The sequence below is a fragment of the Fistularia commersonii genome, chromosome 12, assembly GCF_037954325.1.
Source record: "Fistularia commersonii isolate RoL2024-O1a breed Wild chromosome 12, RoL_Fcom_v1.0, whole genome shotgun sequence".
Taxonomy (NCBI): Eukaryota; Metazoa; Chordata; class Actinopteri; order Syngnathiformes; family Fistulariidae; genus Fistularia; species Fistularia commersonii.
Window position 1 is genome coordinate 5,715,327 of NC_141295.1, and position 15,830 is coordinate 5,731,156.

Genomic DNA, 15,830 nt, shown 5'->3' on the forward strand with positions numbered 1-15,830 from the left:
CTGTATCAGTGCATTGGATATAAACAGAATCCTCCTGCTGCTCCTGATTGGATGATGGACCTTTGCTTCTTCTCTTAAGATCTTCCTCTTCCTCCTGTCCTCTCGTCTCACCCACCTGTCAATCATCCCCACCTGTCAATCATCCCCCCCTGAGAAGGTGTCTGATCTCCATCAAGACACTGATGGTTCTTCTCTCCTCTGCAGAACAACTTCATCAACCTGAGCTTCCTTCGTTTGTTTCGCGCCGCTCGTCTCATCAAGCTGCTGCGTCAAGGAGAAACCATCCGCATCCTGCTGTGGACCTTCGTCCAGTCCTTCAAGGTTCTTCTCCCCTGCGCTCGGTTCCTCGGGATCTCCAGAACCAGGGCTGGAGCTCAGACCTCCAGAGGTTCTGGTCTTCATCTGCTCCGTGTCCTCCTCCCTGATAGGCTCTGCCGTACGTCTGCCTGCTGATCGCCATGCTCTTCTTCATCTACGCCATCATCGGCATGCAGGTGAGACACACACACACACACACACACACACACACACACACACACACACACAGGCGTGTGTGTGAGCTGACCGAGCTGATCTTCTCCGCAGCTCTTCGGGAACCTGGCGCTGGACGAGGAGGGCGAGAGCGCCATCAACGAGCACAACAACTTCAGGACCTTCATCATGGCCCTGATGCTCCTCTTCAGGTGAAGGATCTCCTCCCTGGGCTGGTCCTGGAGGTCCCGGTCTGGGTGTGTGTGACATGTGTGTGTGTGTGTGTGTGTTCAGGAGTGCGACGGGCGAGGCGTGGCACGAGATCATGCTGGCCTGCCTGGGCGGGAAGGACTGCGATGCGGCGTCGGGGAACACGGAACCCGAGTGTGGAAGCACCTTCGCCTACACCTACTTCGTGTCCTTCATCTTCCTCTGCTCCTTCCTGGTCCGTCCTCCTCCTGGTCCTCCTCCTGGTCCTCCTCCTGGTCCTCCTCCTGGTCCTCCACCAGGAGATCCGTGTAGATCCGTGATGATCCGGCGGGTTTCGCGTGTCTTCACATCTTTGGGGCTCCTCGGGATCCCTGGACACTTCCTGCAGGGGCAGATGGTTCAGGGGAAGGGAGAAAGATTGAGGGGCTGATGACTGCACTGTTAGCACACTGTTAGCACACTGGTAGCACACTGTTAGCACATTGGTAGCACACTGTTAGCACATTGGTAGCACATGGGTAGGACATTGTTAGCACATTGGTAGTACATTGGTAGCACACTGTTAGCACATTGGTAGCACACTGTTAGCACATTGGTAGCACATGGGTAGGACATTGTTAGCACGTTGGTAGTACATTGGTAGCACACTGTTAGCACATTGGTAGTGCATTGGTAGCGCACAATTTGCACACTGTTAGCACATTGGTAGCACATTGGTAGCACATGGGAAGGACATTGTTAGCACACTGTCAGCACATTGGAAGTACATTGGTAGCACACTGTTAGCACACTGTTAGCACATTGGTAGCACATTGGTAGCACATTGGTAGCACACAATTTGCACACTGTTAGCACATTGGTAGCACATGGGTAGGACATTGTTAGCCCATTGGTAGTACAATGTTGTTAGCAAGGTGTTAGCACATCGGTAGTACATTGGTAGCATGCTGTTAGCACACTGTTAGCACATTGGTAGTACATTGGTAGCACGCTGTTAGCACATTGGTAGTACATTTGTAGCACGCTGTTAGCATACTGTTAGCACATCAGTAGCACATTGGTAGCACACAATTTGCACACTGTTAGCACATTGGTAGCACATTGGTAGCATAAAAATTTGCACACTGTTTGGACATTGATAACACATTACTAGGACATTGGTAGCACATTGGTAGAACATTGTTAGCATAAAAATTTGCACACATTATTCTTATTACACCATTATTTCATCATCAATATGCTGTTATTACACTGTTACTACATATTATTGTTATTAAACATTACTACATGGTAATACACATCATTACATCAGTACTATGCTGTTATTATACTGTTACACTGTTATTACACATTATTACATCATTATGTTGCTGTTATTACACATCATTATATCACTACTATGCTGTTGTTATACTGTTATTACACATATTGTTATGTCACCATTATCACAGCATTGATATGCTGTTGTTACACTGTTATTACACATTATTACATCATTATTTGCTGTTATTACACATTATTACATCACTACTATGCTGTTCTCACACTGTAATGGCACATTATTGTTATTACACTGTTATTACACCATTACTACATAATACATTGTTGCATCCTTAATATACTGTTATTACACCATTATTTCATCATCAATATGCTGTTATTACACTGTTATTACATCATTAATATGCTGTTATTACACTGTTATTACATCCTTAATATGCTGTTATTACACCGTGTTGTCTGTTCCTGCCTCAGATGCTCAACCTGTTCGTCGCCGTCATCATGGACAACTTTGAGTACCTGACGAGGGACTCGTCCATCCTGGGTCCGCACCACCTGGACGAGTACGTAAGGATATGGGCCGAGTACGACCCGGCGGCCTGGTGAGTGCTTCCCCCACACACACACACACACACACACACACATCGTCCACGTTGGTTGTGCAGTAACCCTTTCTCCCACGGGCGAAAGCAAACAAAGGGGGAGGCGGACCTCCACGCTAGCCACGCTAGCCACGCTAGCGGCTCAGCGCTAGCCTCCTCTTCCTCCTCTTCCTCCCCTTCCTCCCGGTGGACCCTCTCGTCTCTCTGTGTCTCCACCTTTGACCTCCTGACCCTTCCCTTATCTCTCTTGCAGCGGGCGCATTCATTATAAGGACATGTACAGTTTATTGCGGGTTATCTCCCCGCCGCTGGGCCTTGGCAAGAAGTGCCCTCATAGGGTGGCCTGCAAGGTTTGGACTGAACCCCGAAAGCACCACCTGCTCGCCTCCGAGGCCGGAATGAATGTGGCTCTCCGTTCCTCCTCTGTCCTCCTCCGTCCTCCTATGTTCTCCCACGTGTCCTCCTCCACCTCCTCGGACCTCCATCACTCACTCCTCCTGGGCGGGGGGGCGGGGGGGGGTTGTCCTGTCCTGCCTGGTGATGCACTCTGACATGATGGAGAATGTTTGGGATGGTGCAGATGCCCTCACCCCACCCCCTTCACCCCCTCCCACCCCCTCGCCTTGCAAATCATAACGCATGGGACGGTGCACGGCACTCGCTGAACACACACACACACACACACACACACACACACACTATGTGAGAACCTGAGGAGGAGCAAGGTAGGGTATCTCCAGAGCTTAGGGGTCTCCACGGTCTTGCCCCCGCCCCCCCGTGACGTGGTGCAGGTGGGCTTCGTCAGGCTACGCCCCCTCTGACAGAAGCTCGTGGTTGCCATAGAAACCAGCCCGGTCTCCATGGAAACGACCTGTGTGTGTGTGTGTGTGTCTCTAAGTGTGCCTGTGTGTGTGTGTGTGGTTGGAGATCCACCGGGCGCTTGGACCTCCTTCTCAAAGGCTCGGTTCCCTCAAACCGCCTCATTCCTGCGCGCCGTCTCGCAAAAAAAAAAACACGGTGGATTTCCACATTGCTAACACCGCTAATGCTATTACAGCGTTATTACATGTTATTACAGCGTTATTACCATGTTATTACCGTGTTATTACCGCGTTATTACAGCGTTATTACAGCGTTCCACCTCTTCCGGGCGCTCAAAGGGAACCGACCCTTTTAGAGATACGTCGCCCTCCCCGAGGGGGCCTCCTCATCTTCTTCTTCTTCCTCCTCAACCTCTTCTCACCTCCAGTGTTTACCGACTAACTGGACTGATTCCTGCTCCATCCTCCTCTCCATCCTCCGACCCTTCAAACCTCCCGTGGAAGGGCGTCCCAAACACTAACCGGACTAAACCGATCCCTCCTCCTGGAACGCCTCCTCACCATCCGAAGGTGTCTGGGCGACCAGCCGGACAGAAACCACCTCCTCTTCATCCTCCTCCTCCTCATCCTTTCTTCTCACCACAGAAACCATGTGATCAGAAAGTAACCTCTGTGTATTTGTTCCCTCCCTTCCTTTCCTTTGTCCTTTCCTTTCCTTGATGTTCTCCTCCCCGGTCATTTTTGCTTTCTGGGTCTACATGTGTGTGTGTCTTCTTGTCCACCCGTTGACTGTGGGTGGTGTCCATGTGTGTGTGTGTGTGTGTGTGTGTGTGTGTGTGTGTGTGTGTGCGCCCCCCCACCCCCTCCCAGCGGCCGGATCACTTACACAGACATGTATCAGATGCTCAGACACATGTGTCCGCCGCTGGGCCTCGGGAAGAGGTGTCCCGCCCGGGTGGCCTACAAGGTAGACTCGCCCCCCTTCCCTCCTCTTCTACCTCTTCCTCTTCCCTCCCCCATGTATCTCCGTTCAAACGCCTCCCCATCGCCGGGGAGAAGAAGCTGTCCTCTTATCTGCTGACCCCCCCCCTTCCCAAGCGGTGTTCTCCTTGTCTGTTAGTGGTGGTTGTCGTGGTGAGCGCTGCCCCGCCGCCCTCCCGGCCAAAGGGGGGCGGAGGGAGGGGCTTCTGTCGTGCAGTGACGTCGTGAAGTGACAGTGGAAGCCGGTTGTACTTTTTATTCTATCCGCCCCCCGCCCTCGAGTGTGAGGACGCAGGAGGAAGGGGGCAGAGGGGGGGCGTCAGCCTGTCCTTCTGCAACCTGCACGGATGCACACACACACCCTCACACACACACACACACACACACACACACACAGACACACACACACACAAGGCTCAGATGCTGTTCTTGGAGGGGGGGTCTCGAACCCTGTCTTTCAGCCTTGCCAACAAGTGAGCAGTACCAGGCCATCATGTAGGCTAGCAGAGGTCAGTACCAGCTAGCAGAGTGCTGGAGCAGTACCAGGGGCTAGCAGTGAGCAGTACCAGACCAACAGCGAGCAGAACCAGACAAGAAGTGAGCAGTACCAAACCAGCAGTGAGCACTTCCAGGCCATCAGGTAGGCTAGCAGAGGTCGGAACCAGCTAGCAGAGTGCTGGACAGGGGCTAGCAGTGAGCAATACCAGACAAGCCAGTAGCAGTACCAGATCAGCCATGAGCAGTGCCAGACCAGCAGTGAGCAGTGCCAGGCCATCATGTAGGCTAGCAGAGGCCGGTACCAGCTAGCAGAGTGCTGGACAGGGGCTAGCAGTGAGCATTGCCAGACAAGAAGTGAGCAGTACCAGTCCAGCAGTGGGCAGTTCCAGGCCATCAGGTAGGCTAGCAGGGGTTGGCACCAGCTAGCACAGTGCAGGCCATCAGGTAGGCTGGCAGAGGGCAGTACCAGACAAGCCGTTAGCAGTACCAGATCAGCCATGAGCAGTATCAGGCCATCAAGTAGGCTAGCAGAGGTTGGTACCAGCTAGCAGAGTGCAGGACAGGGGCTAGCAGTGAGCAGTACCAGACAAGAAGTGAGTAGTACCAGGCCAGCGGTTTGGGACCCCAGCTTCAAGTGGCATTTCTGCCAATTGGGCCAGCTGATCATTGTGCACCTGAACATCCAGATGATCTTCATCACCTTCACAGGGGACCCCCCTCCCCCAGGGCTTCATCTGAGCTGCCGGCTGTAGGGCCGTCGCTCCGCACTCTGCTGACGATGCGGGTACAGAAGGATGGACGAGGTGTCAGTCTTCAGCCCTCTGCTCACCTCCTTCCTGTGGATGGGGCCGTAGTGCTCACACACACTCGTACACCTTGAAACAACAACGTCGGGAAAATCTCCGGCCCTTTGGAACGGTGGACTTTTTAAGGATGCCCAACAAGCCCGGGGCCGCGGACCCCCACGGGACTGATCCGGGTCCAGGTCCAGTTCCCCCCGTGTCCTGTCGTCCATTCTATCTCCATCTCTGCAGACCCCTTCCCAGTTCTGTCCTCCTCTCTTGTCTCCTCACCTCGGCACCCCTTTCCTAGTTGCTCCGAACCCCGTCATCCATCCGTCCACCACTCTGAAGCTACACCCACTCGTCAGCAACTATCTTCACCCCTCTGGTCTTCCTCTGTCCCGGTTTTTTCCACCGCCCCCTTCGCTCTCCCGTTTTGCTCCCTTGGTTCGTCTCGGCGGCGTCTCCATCGCAAACCCCTGTCATTTTCCTCCGGGACGGCGAGGGGAGGGTAGAACCTCCACGGTAGAACCAGGTCCAAAACCGGAGGCCCACGTTTGTCCAAAACCCGCAGGGTTTCTCTCGGTACTGCGTTACAACCTTAAACTCCACCTCCTTTCCGTCGGCTGGTGTCTGGTGTTTCTAGTCTCGTCTTCTTCTCCCATCACGTTCTGTAGTTCTCACACACACACACACACATGTTTGCACACACACACACACACATCTTCTCTCAGTTCCTTCCAGCTGGACCTCGTCCTCGTGGTGCCTTTCTCTGTGTTGTCACCAACCCCCTTCCTCCTCATTCCCACCCTGCCCTCCCTTCTTTTATCTGTCAAACATCTCATGACCAGGCTCGGAGTCCCTCCGCCCGACCCGACCGCCCCCCTCGGTAGAACCCGCCCCCCCTCCCCCTTCAGAACCAAAGTCTGTTCGCACCAGAAACTCTTTGTTTGTGGGTTTTTCTTTTGGGGTTTTTTTCTTCTTCCAGGGTAAATCACATCTCTAACCCTCTCTAACTCCGACCCCTCCCACCCTCCCCCGAAGACTCTGCACCCGTTTGGCACTGAGAGTTCTTGAGCTGACTCTGATTGGACCTTGAGGGAAAAGCTAAACAAAAAGACAGCTGTGTGGAGACCCAACAGATCTGTCGATCAGTAGGATCAATCCCTTCGGATTGAGGATACTCTCTTTGCGCGGATGCATGGCTGCTTGGACGTCTGGAGAGGGCGGGGGTAGTTTTGGGGATCTCGGCTCAGACGCCGGCGGAGAGTACCGGCATGCTGCATGCCGTCGCCTCCGGGCCCGAGGGGCTTGTCCGTGGGTGTTGCGCTGCATGCCGTCCCCGCATGGCTCCGGCCGCCCCCGCCGAGCGCTGTGGATGTTGGCCGATGCCCGCCGCCCGCCGCACGCCGGGCATGCCCAACACTCGCGCACACTCGGGAACACGAACCCGCCGCCGCCGCCGTACCTACCGCTGTGCTTGCCGTCGTGAGTGCCCAACGCTCATGTTCGCGGGTAAACCCGATGGACGGCCCGGGGGGCGCGGACGGCGAGGCCCGCCCCGGCGTCTCCATCGACTTTACCTGGTTTGGACGTGTAGAGACAGGAAACCTCCCCAGGGGCAGGGGAGCTCCGAAGGACAGGCCGCAGTCAGACGAGCCAGCCGTCTCCTGAGGAAACCATCCGTTCAGTGATACCGTCGCCCCTCTTCTCCACCCGACCTCTTCCGTCTCCGGAGGACTTCAATTAAGCGCCTTAATTGCAGTCTGTGCTAATAATTGTGTGCAAGTGGGCGGGGTTTGGGGGGGGTCTGTGTATGTGCACTGTCATATATATATATATATATACATATACATATACCTATATGTGTGTACCGACATGGATGTGTCAATGCGCCCCTGCATTCACACATTTAGGGAACATGGGCACAGGTTGGGTCGGAGGCCATTTCGGCTCCGATTGTACTTCCTCGCGGTTCTCGCGGTTGCTTAGCGGCGGACGTCCGTCCTCGCCGTAGAGTATCACTGGGAAGGCAGCAGGAGACGCCCCCTTCCGTCAGGGTAGCGTTTAAACCTCGGCCCGGATCTGATTGGCCGTTGTCCGCGGAGCTCTCTCGACCCCGCCCCCGGCCCCTCCCCGCCACCGCCCCGGCAAGCTCAGGGACTCCCTGAGCGAGGCCACGCCACCTCTTCTCACCCTCTCGTCCTGGCCGCTTCTCCGCAGAGGCTGCTGCGCATGGACCTGCCCGTCGCCGACGACAACACCGTGCACTTCAACTCCACCCTGATGGCGCTGATCCGGACCGCGCTGGACATAAAGATCGCCAAGGGTACGGACGGCGCGGGAGCATACCGTGTCCGGGGCGACTTCCTGTAGTCCGGGATGTGATCCTAACAGACCGGACCGGCCTCCTGTCGCACATACCAGAATGTCCTTTCTTTGTCTTGCTGTCGTCCACCCCCGCAGGCGGCGCCGACAAGCACCAGATGGACGCCGAGCTGCGGAAGGAGATGATGGCCATCTGGCCAAACCTGTCCCAGAAGACGCTGGACCTGCTGGTCACGCCGCACAAGGGTAAGATCCAGATCCAGGAAGTAGACGCGTCGGCGAGCTCTTGTGTCCGATGATCACCAACCCACCCAGAGGACGGCTTCGACCTCCCAGTGCCATCACTGCTCTGCACCTCCTGATCAGGACACACACACACACACACACACACACACACACACACACACACACAGGTCCTGCATCAGAGGTGCCTGCTATAGAAGATCCTCTATAGGAGTCTTTTCACTACAGAATCACCAGATGGTGCGTGCTAGCAGCTAGCAGCTAGTTATGTAATCACACGAGACTAAACGACGTATTCGCCGACGATTGATCCCGATTATCTGATCGATAAGGAATCGGACGTGATCGGAAATCTTATTTAATGACGGTTTTAAAGGGTTTAATAACGGCGTCCGACGCCGCCCCTCGGAAAAGGCCAATCTGCCTGTGAAAAGACTGACGGCCTCGTCGTGTTCAACACCTGTGGCGTCCAGTCGTGTGTGTGTGTGTGTGTGTGTGTGTGTGTGTGTGTGTGTGTGTGTGTGTGTGTTTGTGTGTGTTTGTGTGTGTTTGTGTGTGTGTCCCATGGCTCAGGGTCCCATCCCACCCCGGTCTAATGTCGCAGGGTAACCTGTCGTTCTCTCAGCAGCCACAGACTTGACGGTGGGCAAAATCTACGCCGCCATGATGATCATGGAGTACTACCGTCAAAGCAAGACCAAGAAGCTGCAAGCGCTGCGTGAGGAGCAGGTAGACCTTCTCAACCTCCTCCACCTCCTTGACCTCCTCCCTCCTCACCTTTAACCCTTTCAAAGGATTGTTTTTTCTCCTAGAGGCACTTGCACTTCCTGGTTCCGCAACTCCTGCTTCCTGTAGCCTAACTCCCCCAACCCCCAGCTAGCATGCTAACATCCTTCTGCACCCCTTAGCTAATCCCCCCCTGATGGTTTCACAGTCGCTGATGATGATGATGATGATGATGATGATGATGATGATGATGATACCACATGGCCTCACCTCCTGCCCCCCTCCTTGTTGATGAGATGCACTCGCACCCCAAACCCCTGCTTATGGTTCCAGGTCCGAACCAAAGTGTGGACCTGAATGGGGGTGCCGCCCCATTTCTATGTTCTTGAATGCAGCCTCCCCATTGGACAGAATGGACCGGTCCAAACATGCTCCCTCGACATTTGTCCGTCTGCCTGTGTCCGTCCATCATGTTCTCCTTTATTGCTCCAGAAGGTGGTAGAACCTTGACCCTTCCCTCCCCACTCCATGTGTTAACCCATGTTTGTGTCTCACTACCCTGGAGGTTCCTGTGACCAGTGGCTCTGCATGTTAGATCAGCCCGTGGCGGCCATGATGGAAGTACACTGTCGGCCTGTGGCGGTCAGGTTTTTTTTTTTTTTTTTCTTTCAGGGGTAACACAACAAAAGATATTTATATTACAACGAAAAGGCGATGCAGGGTGATTGAGTTGGAATTTTTTTTTTTTTTTTTCTTTCAGGGGTAACACAAAAAAAGATATTTATATTACAACGAAAAGGCGATGCAGGGTGATTCAGTTGGAATTTTTTTTTTTATTTTTTTTTTTTAATTTTTTGCAATTTTTTACTGAACACAAATAATATAAACAGATATACATTTATACAAACAAACATGGCAAAGTAGAATTGAATGTCAACAATACAAACAGGGATGAGGAAGCATAAGGACATAAAGACATTCGTTTGGTACACAATCACTGATGTGGCTTTATTATAATTATTTTCGTTTACTTTCTTTTTTGTCTAGCATTAAACATTTCTCACAAACCTTTAACACTGTTAACTTATGATTACATACAGAACGAATGTCCTTTGCTTCCTCATCCCCGGCTGTTTCATTGACAGCTGATTTTATTAAAAACAACAGAATATTAAAAAAAAAAAAATCACTTACTGTGGCGGCCATGATGGATTTTTTTTTTCCACTCTTCCAAGACTGATTTAATTCGATTTAGTAAACTTGATTTCCTTGCAATACATTTTTGCACGTAAGAAATAACAGTATGCAAAGAGTACTACGGGATGTGTCTTATTATCGGTGGATTTTCAGTGAGTCAGTAACAGATATTTGTCCTCCTACATTGATATCTGTAGTTTATTTTTTTGTTTTTTTTTCCAGATAAAGTTGAAATTTATTTGGTTGATAGATTTTATGAGTTGATTCGGAGCAGCATTGGAATACATTGGGTTTATTCATCTAGATAAACATTCCAGGCGGCCATGATGGAAGGAGGTCCCCAACTGGCTCCCTCCTGGTTCCCGATTAATTGCGATCGTACCCGATCAAGGTCGTCTCCATGGTGACAGCTGATAGCTGATGTGGGCCGACGTAGCTTCTGTCCGTCATCATGGCGCCGGGTGTGAGGGATCTCATGGAGATGAGTCTCCTCTGTCCATCATAATGTAGCTTTCAGCCTCCAGGCGGGGGGGGGGGGGTTCCAGGATGACCTCTGACCCCACTGCTGGTCCAGGACAGTTCTCATGATGTTACCATATTTTCACGACCATAAGGTGCACCGTACTAAAAGGCGCAGTCCCAGTTATGTGTGCCGTTACTGTATTTAACTCACACATAAGGCGCACCTGATTATAAGGCGCACCTGATTATAAGGCGCAGATTTTGTATACAATCCACGCCCACACTTCCCCCTTTAACGTTCTGATGGTGTCCTCTACTACGTCCGCCTTACAACAACAACACACACACAAGCATACAAGTGTGCTAAACTGAGTTTGGCATTCACATTTTTTTACCAGTAATCGTCATCAATCCAACCCATGGAAGTCCTCATCCTCTGTTTCTGATTTGAACAGCTGCGCTTAATCCCCATCAAACATGCCAGGTTCACTTTCTTCACTGTCAGAGTTGCTTTCTGTGCCTTGCGGCTCCTCGGAAACGATGCCGGCTTTTGCAAAACCTCAAACAACAGTGCCACGTTAGCCTGAGCGTCCACAATCCATTCACAAATTATGGCGTAATTCGCCCGGCGCTGCCTTCCACTCTTAGTGAAACCGTGGTCTCCGAGAAGACTTTTCGTACCCCGTTGTGGATATCCCTACCGTGCTGGTCCACTTCCTCTCCACAGTGTGACTCACCGGGATGTCGAAAGTGAGCTGCACCTTGTTCAAGTTGGTGGTGTGGCTGGGCTGGATGTGTTTGTCGGCCATCTTTTCAGGGTTGTTAAAACAACGATGTTCTGCATAACGCACATACTGGTTCTTTTATATACAGTCAACGCCCACACTTTCCCCTTTAATGTTCTCATGGTGTTCTCTACTACGTCCGCCTTACAACAATAACACACAGGGCGGGGTGCACTATAGGGCGCACTGCACTATAGGGCGCACTGCATTATAAGGCGCACTGCACTATAGGGCGCACTGCACTATAAGGCGCACTGCACTATAGGGCGCACTGCATTATAAGGCGCACTGCACTATAAGGCGCACTGCACTATAGGGCGCACTGCATTATAAGGCACACTGCACTATAGGGTGCGCCACACATTTTGAAGAAAATCTAAGACTTTTATGTGCGCCTTATAGTCGTGAAAATACGGTACTCTAAAATCCCAGCAGCTGGGAATCTTCTCACTGCAAACCTCTGATTTTTGAGTAAACTGTGCAGTGTGTGTGTGTGTGTGAATGTGTGTGTGTGTTGCCTGTCAAACACCAAGGTTGAAGATCCGGGATCATGGGTCAATCCTGGATCAGCCGCCTTGCGGGGAACGTTGCCTTGACGACCTGCAGCCCATGCGCTCGGCGCCCCCTTGTGGCCGCTCTCAGCGAGTGCATCCTGAATGTGTGTGTGTGAGTGTGTGTGTGTGTTGTGGTGTTCTCCCTCCCCGAGTGTGTCTGATGCCTGCAGGCCATGTCGTGTATCTCACACAGAACCGAACGCCATTAATGTTTCAGCGCATGGAGGCGCCCTCGGAGGGCGGCGGCCCCGAGGGCCCCGCCGGCCCCCAGCCCGACGCCACCGGCAGCATGTGAGTGGAACACACCACACCTGAGCCACGTTCATGGTCTTCTCATCTAACCGTGTGTGTGTGTGTGTGTGTGTGTGTGTGTGTGTGTGTGTGTGTGTGTGTGGCCACCAGGCCTCCTGAGAGCGGCGTGCCGGAGAGCCAGTCCTGGGTGACGGCCAAAGCCCAGGAGATGTTCCAGAAGACGGGGAACTGGAGCCCGGAGAGACCCTACCCTGATGACCTCCACGACCAGCGGCACAACCCGCAGGTATGAAGGTCCTGCAGGAGATCCAACACCTTCAGCCATCTAGCGATGATCTCGTCGGCGTTCTGGTCGGTCGGCGCCGCTTCACGGGTGACCTCGGAGATCCCGAGGCGCGGCGGGAAGAGCCGGCATCTCGGGCGAAGCTGGAGAACATCTACTTCCCGGTTCCTCCTCCTCCTCTTCCACCACCTCTCCTCCATCCTCCTCCTCCTCCTCACCCCTCTTTGGCTTGTCTGTTGGGACGTTCTTCCTGGACTTCCTCCGGTCAGGTCCCATTTGGAGACCCCCTGCTATTTATTTTAAAATAAAAAACACCTCCAGGTTCTAAGGCGGAGGAGCTCCTCCGGACTCCAGGTTCTCCTGGAGGAGCAGAGCCGGGTTCTCCCGCTCCCTCAGATGTTCTCGCCTTCACCTCCTGTTGTGTCTTCCAGACGGTAGAGATGAGGGCGATGGGGCGCGACGGGTTCTCCGACAGCGAGGCCTGTCAGCCAATGGAAGGGCAGGGGCGGACCCTCTCCATGCCCCGCCTCTCGGCAGACAACCAAGTGAGCACCTCCACCCTGGAGGAGGAGGAACGGCGGAGCTCCTCCAAACGTCCCGGCGCTTCCTCCTGGCCTTCAAACTCCGAGGAGACGAGTCCAGGACGCTTGGAGATCCTCCGCCTGCCCACCATCTCCTCCACCTCCTCCATCCTTCCATCCTTCCATCCTTCCTTCCTCTCCTTCCTCCTAGCGTCCTAGAAGCCCCGCCCCCTTTGACCTCCTCTGGTTCCTGCTTTCCATGTTCTCCTGCCGCTGTCGTCTCTGGTCCTCGACGTCTGCTAACGTCGGGCTGATGCTCTGTGTGTGTGTGTGTGTGTGTGTGTGTGTGTGTGTGTGTGTGTGTGTGTGTGTGTGTGTGTGTGTGTGTGTGTGTGTGCTCTGCTCCATGTATCTCCTCTGTTTGCCTGCTCTGCAGCGGAGGAGACACAGGCCTCGTGGAAGTAACCTCAGTGTATGTACCTCCTCTGGACGTCCTCTATCACACTATCACTCCTCTATCACTCTTCTATCACTCCTCCCTCTCTTTTACGACTCATCTGTCACTCCTCCTCTCTTCTATCACTCCTCCCCCTCTGTCACCCCTCCTATATTACTCTTTTATCACTCCTCTATTACTCTATCATTCATTATCATTACTCCTCTATCACTCTTCTATCACTCCTCCTCTATCACTCTTCTATCACTCCTCCTCGATCACTCTTTATTACTCCTCCTCTATCACTCCTCATCTGTCACTCTTTATCACTCCTCCCCCTCTATTAATCCCCCTCTTTCACTCCTCTTCTATCACTCTTTATCACTTCTCCTCTATCACTCTTTATCACTCCTCCTCTGTCACTCCTCTTCTATCACTCTTCTATCACTCCTCTATCACTCTTCTATCACTCCTCATCCATCACTCTTTATCACTCCTCCTCTATCACTCTTTTATCACTCCTCCGCTGTTACTCATCTACCACTCCTCCCCTTTCTCACTCCTCCCATATAAAATCTATCACTCCTCTATCACTCTTCGATCACTCTTCGATCACTCTATCACTCTTCCATCACTCCTCCTCTATCATTCTTTATCACTCCTCATCTGTCACTCTTTATCACTCCTCTTCTATCACTCTTCTATCACTCCTCTTCTATCACTCTTCTATCACTTCTCCTCTATCACTCTTCTATCACTCCTCCTCTATCACTCTTTATCACTCCTCTATCACTCTTCTATCACTCCTCATCCGTCACTCTTTATCACTCCTCCTTTATCACTCCTCCCTCTCCCTCCCCCCCTCTATCACTCCTCCTGTATAAAATCTATCACTCTTCTATCACTCCTCCTCTGCCACTCCTCATCCCTCCATCCTGTGTCCTGGTTCAGTGTGTGTGCTCTGGTTTGCAGTGTGTCCCAGCATGGGTCGAGCCAAGGGTGTATCTGGGTTCAGCATGTTGCTCGTCACGCATGACGTAGCAGAGCTGTGGAGGAGAAAGTGTCCAGGGGGTGGAAGGAAGTTCTCTGGAAAGTGTGTGTGTGTGTGTGTGTGTGTGTGTGTGTGTGTGTATGTGTGTGTGTGTGTGTGTGTGTGTGTCACCTCCTCTGACCTCGCAAATTGAAAAAAAAACAAAACAAAAAGACTTTTCAGAGGTTGAAGTAATAGATTACTGCCATATCGCCAATATGACTCCTCCGTGGAATCCGATTGGCCGAGGGGGGGGTCACATGTCGGACGGCAGATGGGAGGCGTCCGCATGGCCGCTTGGCTCGGGGTCAGAGGTCAGAGGTCAGGGGTCTTCGGACTCTCGTCCCACCCAGCTCTCGGAGCGGCGACACCCGCACGAACGCGTGCACGTGACGGACGCCGCCGCCGCCGCCGTCGCCGTGGCGCCGACCTTCAAGATGGCTGCCATGTTTCCGGCCCGCTGCATGCGAGGCATGGCGCCCCTCCCCCCTGTGCTTGCCCCCCCGGCGTCCGTCCCGAGGCGCGTGGCGCCCGTGCACACGTCACGCCGGCGCCCCTCACGGCCGCGTCCCGCGTCACGGCGCCGCTCCTCGGCCAATCAGGAGCCACTAAACGACGAGCGTGTCCTCCCCCTCCCGCCAGACCATCACGGACGCCAGCCCCATGCGGCGCTCCACCTCCAGCCTGGTCCACGGGCGCTCCGGACGCGGCGTCCGTCTGGACGACTACTCCCTGGAGAGGGTGGTGTCGGAGGAAGGGCGCCACGGCGGCGGCGGCGGCGGCGGGCGGCGCCACCGGGACCGCGGCCACCGCGCGTCCCAGCGCTCCCTGACCCGCTACACCGACGCCGACACGGGTGAGGACTTCGCCGCCTGTCTCCGACCTTTGGCTCCGCCCCCCTCCTGTGATTGGTAAACTGATGAATGTCCTTGTAAGGCCTGGGCACAGACCTGAGCACCACCACGCAGTCCGGAGAGCTGCCGCCGAAGGATCTGGAGCCGGACCGCGGCCGCACCAAGGACCGGCGCCACCATCACCACCATCACCACCACCATCACCACGGATCCCTGGAGAAGGAACGCTACGCTCACGACCGCCACGACTACCAGCACCGACACCCCGGGGACAGACACTGGTCACGCTCGCCCAGCGAGGGGCCCGACGGGCGGGGACAGAGACAGGTTGGACACACACACACACACACACACACACACACACACACACTCACACACATGGGGGGGTCAAAGGTTGCGTGGGGATAATGGTTGATCGGGGAGGAGGTGATCAGGCCGTCAATATTGACATCATCTATCTAGCCATTTTTATTTATTTTTTATCATTTTTTAATGTGTTAATTTGTTGTATAT

The 15,830-nt window shown here is 53.5% G+C and overlaps 1 protein-coding gene across 1 annotated transcript in view; it reads left to right on the forward strand.

Moving 5' to 3' along the window:
* cacna1ab (calcium channel, voltage-dependent, P/Q type, alpha 1A subunit, b) overlaps positions 1–15,830 on the forward strand; it is a 62,006-nt gene that overhangs the window by 42,810 nt on the left and 3,366 nt on the right. Inside the window, exons 34-48 of the mRNA XM_086156619.1 lie at positions 205–321; positions 429–494; positions 586–683; positions 766–916; positions 2,437–2,564; positions 2,818–2,914; positions 7,870–7,975; positions 8,113–8,220; positions 8,846–8,946; positions 12,135–12,232; positions 12,344–12,479; positions 12,908–13,021; positions 13,434–13,469; positions 15,106–15,319; positions 15,400–15,644. Coding sequence (XP_086012745.1) covers positions 205–321; positions 429–494; positions 586–683; positions 766–916; positions 2,437–2,564; positions 2,818–2,914; positions 7,870–7,975; positions 8,113–8,220; positions 8,846–8,946; positions 12,135–12,232; positions 12,344–12,479; positions 12,908–13,021; positions 13,434–13,469; positions 15,106–15,319; positions 15,400–15,644 — 1,815 coding nt within the window. The remainder of the gene's footprint in view (positions 1–204; positions 322–428; positions 495–585; positions 684–765; positions 917–2,436; positions 2,565–2,817; positions 2,915–7,869; positions 7,976–8,112; positions 8,221–8,845; positions 8,947–12,134; positions 12,233–12,343; positions 12,480–12,907; positions 13,022–13,433; positions 13,470–15,105; positions 15,320–15,399; positions 15,645–15,830) is intronic.